Raw genomic sequence first — 6000 nt, forward strand, 5'->3', positions numbered from 1 at the left:
GGTGTGTGTGAAGTAATTTAATTACAATAAAGTGATTTAATTACAGTAAGTTAGCACCCATTATTTCTGTCATGTTGTAATGTTGGTTTGACCTGACTGATTAGAATACATGACCTGACGAATATTTTTGAACATACAGTACACAGGTATATACAGCAAATGAACAAGTCATTTAAATACACATTGCTCCATCTTGTGATCGGATCAGTTATCGTTTTTTTTTTTTTAAACTCGCTGATCGGCCCCAAAAATCCTGATCGTATGAAGCCTAGTTTCCTCCCACGTCTCAAAAACAGACATGGTAGGTTAATTGAAGACTCTAAATTGCCCTTAGGTGCGACTGGCTGGCGACCAGTTTAAGGTGTACCCCGCCTCTCGCCCAAAGATAGCTGGGATGTGCACCAGCACGTCCGCGATCCTAGTAAGGATAAGCGGTACGGAAAATGGATGGATGGATGTTTATTGCACCGTATGCAACATCAGCAGCAACAGCTCCAGTAGAAACACTGGCACCTCCATTCATGAATGTAAGGTTCCATTGCCTGCCTTTTTTCTTCCCATTGCGCTGATGGGTGGACAGCCTGTGAAGGTTATTTGTGGAGCAAGCACTATAGGAGATATGTTTCTTGCAGACTCAATAGTGTGACTTTGAATTGTCAATGAAATTGAAATATATCCATATTGTACTTCTTTTCCAGCTGTTAATCGTTTTAACTACTTAACCCTCCTTACGAATGTTAGTGTGTCTATCCTTCTAGTCTTAATTCTCTCCTCTCAATTCTTTGTGTGCGTTGTGTAATTGCTTATAATTGCCACCCCTCCTCCCTCTACCCAGTAAAATGACCAATTGGTGCATGCATGCCTACACTGTTCGAGTGCTGCTTAATTGATGTCCCTCTCCGCTCTGCAGTTTCCAGTGCGAAAGAGAGAATTGGGGCAGGGTGGTGGTTATACCTTGCATTTACTTAAAAGAATCGAAGGATCTAAGGGCTGTTTTGAGACCGACACATCACTATGTGAAGATTCTTTTCCCCCCCTCGACGACGAGGTTGCACCGGTGCCCCCTTTTATTTTTTTAGATGCACCATTGAACAATGAAGTCGCCAATCGCGCCCAAATTCGTCACATTCTAGAGCTCTGAAGAACGAAGTCCTTTTTTGGAGAACAGAAAATTTCGTTTTTCGACAAAGTTGTATTTTGAGAAAAAAAAAATTGCGACTTTTCCATAAAAAAAGGACTAATATTCTGACAGTAGTATTTTTGAAATTTACTTATTAAGATATAATTTCCTTCCCTTGTTAAATTCTGCTTTTTAGCCCGATAAAATACTTTTTCTTGGGGAAAAAATGGGATTTTATTCTCATAACATTTACATTTTTTTCTCAAAAATATATGAATATATGGTAACATTACAGCTTTTGTTCCTATTAAAAAATGGTGTCGGAATTACAACAGTTGGTGTTTATGCCTCCAACTTTTTTAATGCTAGCTCGCTACATTCTAGCATCGCATATCCTTGAGTGAAGCAAAGTTTCTGTTAAACAAAACACCTGTCAAGTATGAACATTATAGCTATATCACTTCTGTGGTACTTCTTGGAGAAACCCGTCGTGTGAGCCTCAGCGGGAGAAGGAGTGTCGTCGGCTATGAGTCGGATGGGACGCGCTATGGAGCAGCCGAGCCGAGGAACCAGATATCTTCCGTTGGAGAGACAGAGACTCGGAAAAGTGTCTGTTCTCTCCAATGCAAAATCTCTAGTGACGCGCCCTGTGCAATATGATTGGCTTCTTCTTCGCCAGAGGGCATGACGCAGATTATGTGTCCCCGCTGCCATCTTGGCTAACTTGCTACTGTGCTGTGGCGTGACAGTCTCCTTAGTAAATGAGAGAGAGAGAGAGAGAGAGAAAAAAAAAAAAAAAAAAAAAAAAAAACAGTCGCCGCGCGTGTTATGAACCAAACGGAACACATGTGGACTGAACCGAACCGTTTTAACCGTTTTCAAAAACCGGTCCTTCCCTAGCTAACACTGATTGCAATTTGTATTTTGCCTCCACCTTGACTAAGGCCCAATTTCCAGATGAAGAAACACAGCCCCACACATGATGCTGCCATTACCATGCATGGGATGGTGTTCTTATGGTGATGGTCAGTGTTGTGTTTGCATCAATCATACCTTTTACAATTATGGCCATAAAGTTCAACCTTGGTTTCATCCGACCATACTTGGTTTCATCCGACCATAACACATTTTCCCTCATGTGTTTGGGAGATTTGAAGTGTGTGTTTTTTGCCCCCCCCCCCGTGCCACTCTACAGCATAGCCCAGACATATGAAGACGACAGGAGATTGTTGTCATATGTACAGTACTTAACAGCTAGTACTTGCCAGAAATTCCTGCAGCTCCTTCAATGTTTGTGTCAGCCTCTTGGTAGCCTCCCTGACCAGTTTTCTTTTCATCAAATTTGGAAGGATGTCCAGTTCTTGGTACTGTCACTGTTTTGCCATATTTTCTCCACTTGATGATGGCAGTCTCTCACTGTGTTCCATGGTGTATTTCATGTCTTGGCAATTCTTATGTGCGCATCTCCTGCCTGATACATTTGAACAATGAGAACTCTGCTGACCATGGTTTATGCAGTAAGATGTGACCCAAAAAAAGGCCAGGAAAAGCCTACTGGAACATCTGAACTTTATTTGGTGTTAATAAGAGGCACTTTAAATTGTGGCAGGTGTGTGCTAACTCCCATTTAACATGAGTTTGAATGTAATTTGTCAATTCTGGATACAGCCACAAATGATCTCAGTTGTTTATTTTAACTCTTTCTCTAAAAATAATATTTTTTTTTCATTTGAGTTGTACAGGTTATGGGTCAGACTAATTGTGGAAAATTTTGAAACCATTTATCTTGGTGTAATTTTTTTCCATCACAAAATCTTGGCATTTTTAACAGGGGCGTGTAGAATTTTTATATCCACTGGCGGGGTCCAGATGGTAGTTATGTTTAGTTAGCGTTAGGATTATGAGGGAGTCCTTGGAAAATTAACCCCAGTAAGGGGTTCCTGGACCCAAAAAGTGAATGAAAAGACAGAACAACCCACTTGTGCAGGGGGGACTAGTATGTATGAAGCCTCTGAATGAGCCACTGCTTATGACAACAGGCTGGGCTCGTTGTGTTGCGCCCTAATTGTTTGGGAGAAAGGCTGCACTTTGTGAATGTGTCAGCAGCGATGGGTCATGCTCCTCGTGTGGCCCAATGGGTGTCCTCCCACAAGCCAGTGAGTTTTGACCATTCTTAATAATCGGAATGCTTTCATGATTGTTAGCTGCTAAAGGAAAGTACTGTAGGTGAGGAAAGACCTGTGACTTTCATTTTTTAATCATGTCTGGTGCCACTGGGTTGAATAGTCTGGAGATTTACAGTGTAAAATTATTGAAGCACAGTGGAACCTGAACACAGTGCATTATGGGACGTGGCTCGTGACTTCCGATTTGTTTGGATTTATAGGAAGAAATAGAAGTGGAAATAATCTGTTCTAGGGCACATAGTGACAGCTACTGTATTCCTTTTCTCAGTCAGAACAGCAACAATATGTTTTTAAAAATTTTGACTTAAAACATTCTTTTAATTTGACTTCATTTTTTTGGTTACAAATATCGCCCTTTTGAAAATCAAACAACAGAAAATAGTTTTGGACCAATTTTTTTTTTATTGACTTTTTGACTTAAAAAAAATGTAAATTTTTTTTTAATTAGACTTTTTATTTTGGAAAAAATTTATTAAAAATAAAATGTGTGCTTTGAAATAAAACATTGACTAAACTTTGTTAATTGAAAAATATAAACTATAAACCTAAATAACAAAAAAATTAACAATGTTTTTAGGGCTGTCACTATTTAATCTTTTTATAATTGATTATCCTATAGATATTTCATTGAGTACTCGAGAAATCACTGCCCCCCTCAAAAAATGTTGTTTGTTGCATATTAGTAGTTTTTTCAAACTACTAACATGCATTTTATTCTAATTTATTAGGCCTCTATCCTTAAACTGCATATGTTGGTTCTGAGTGAAAAGTCTGTACAGAATTTGAGACAACAAAATCAGACTTTGCTTAACGATTAGCATTTCCATTAGCATTAGCGTGCTACCGATTACCATTTTAGTAGATAAAAAACAAACCAAAAACACCGCTAACTACTACTACTTTTCCACTGGCCCAACAGTGCGTCCATCTGCAACAAATGTCCGTGCGGTAAACATAGACAGTGGCCAAATGGTTCTGGGTGGTGCAAATATGCTTTTAGTAATACTTTTTAATGCCTCGAGGCAGAAATTTAAAATATTAGTAAAGATTTAATTCATCCATCCGTTTTCTGAGCCGGGTATCCTCACAAGGGTCGCGGGAGTGGTGGAGCCTATCCCAGCTATCATCGGGCAGGAGGCGGGGTACACCCTGAACTGGTTGCCAGCCAATCAAAGGGCACACATAAACAAACAACCATTCGCACTCACATTCACACCTAGGGGCAATTTAGAGACTTCAATAAACCGACCATGTATGTTTTGGGGATGTGGGAGGAAACGGGAGTGCCCGGAGAATACCCACGCAGGCACGGGGAGAACATGCAAACTCCACACAGGCAGAATTGAACCCCGGTCCTCAGAACTGTGAGGCAGACGCTCTAACCAGTCGGCCAGCGTGTCGCTTAAAGATTTAATTATTTTATTTATGCTTTTCCACAATTGGACTTCTTCCACTATTGAACTGCGATAATAGGGACATCAAAGCAGCAATGTAGACTATTTTATTATTATTTATTAGGTCACAGCCACTTGGGGGGCATATTATGCATATTTACAAGAATTATGTATTGTATAAGATTCTGTTAAGTATTCTCAACTGTTCTTGTCCTCAGTTAATTTCTTTAAGTTACATCTCAGCATTCTGACATCATTTCCAAGGGTAAAAGGCAAAAGAAAAAGAAAAAATGCACAGAGTTCGGACTTATTCGGTTGAATTCTGTATTGCTGCTTCCTGCCTGGATCATCACCTTGGAATGTGATTCCAATCTGATAACATAGCTTCAGAACATGGAGACACGGAACAGAATTGTTTTTATTGACTACTCCTTATTCTCACACACACACACACAGAGTCTCAATGAGGCTGTGATGTCACTAGAACAAGAGTTACATTGGCATTAATGGTTAATGACGCTGAGGGTTCTTCTGAGTGTGTGTGTGTGTGTGTGTGTGCGCGCGTGTGTTTGTGTGTGTGTGTGTGTGTTATGAGCAATGGGTGGCAACCATCGGACTTCCAGCCTTGAAACGCAGGAAGGATGTCATAGGTGGTTCAGGCCAGACCCTTAAAATACAGCATGACACACAGTCTTTATGTGCACCATATGTTTTCTTCTTGTGTGTGTTTTCTCATGAAGGTCAATAAGATGACTAAAATATTAGAAACAGCTATCAGTAGAATGACGAACAGTTATGGCTTACAATTTAACACCCAATTGTTTCACGGTAGGATTGTGCTTTCAGGAGTTCTAGGTGTGACTTCAGGCCAGGGTTAGGTCTTCAAATTAGGGGCTCAGTTAGGGTTTTGTGCCTGGGTTAAAATTTTAAACTTGATTGTTGTGACTTTTGGCTTGTTAGGGTTTGAAATTAGGGTTTGAGCCAGGGTTAGGGTTTCAAGTTAGTGTTTCAAGATGGGGGTAAGGCCTAAATTTCAGGTTTCAAATTTGATTTTCAAACTAGGGTTAGGGTTTTAATCTAGTGTTTCAATTTGAGTTTGTTTTGGCTCACTTTATCATGTTCCGACACGAGGGAAGGTGAAGGTACGGTGGTCCTATAAGATCAAAAGACATCAAGTCAACTGTATTACTTGTTTTTCTTTATTGTCCACCAGGGTTGTAACCCATTTGCCCAGACAGGACGAAGCAAGCTGCAGAACAAGCGAGCCAGTCTGAATCAGCAGATCATCAAGCAGATGAGG

General features: G+C 40.2%; 1 protein-coding gene across 2 annotated transcripts in view; it reads left to right on the plus strand.

Moving 5' to 3' along the window:
* Positions 1-6000, plus strand: part of rhpn2 (rhophilin, Rho GTPase binding protein 2) — a 78074-nt gene that overhangs the window by 19756 nt on the left and 52318 nt on the right. For both annotated transcript variants that reach the window (XM_061670025.1, XM_061670026.1), the window contains exon 2: positions 5914-6000. This exon is cut by the window's right edge and continues 29 nt beyond it. In XM_061670025.1, the coding sequence (XP_061526009.1) occupies positions 5914-6000 (87 nt within the window). The remainder of the gene's footprint in view (positions 1-5913) is intronic.

The sequence above is a fragment of the Phycodurus eques genome, chromosome 2 (genome assembly GCF_024500275.1).
Source record: "Phycodurus eques isolate BA_2022a chromosome 2, UOR_Pequ_1.1, whole genome shotgun sequence".
NCBI classification, from domain to species: domain Eukaryota; kingdom Metazoa; phylum Chordata; class Actinopteri; order Syngnathiformes; family Syngnathidae; genus Phycodurus; species Phycodurus eques.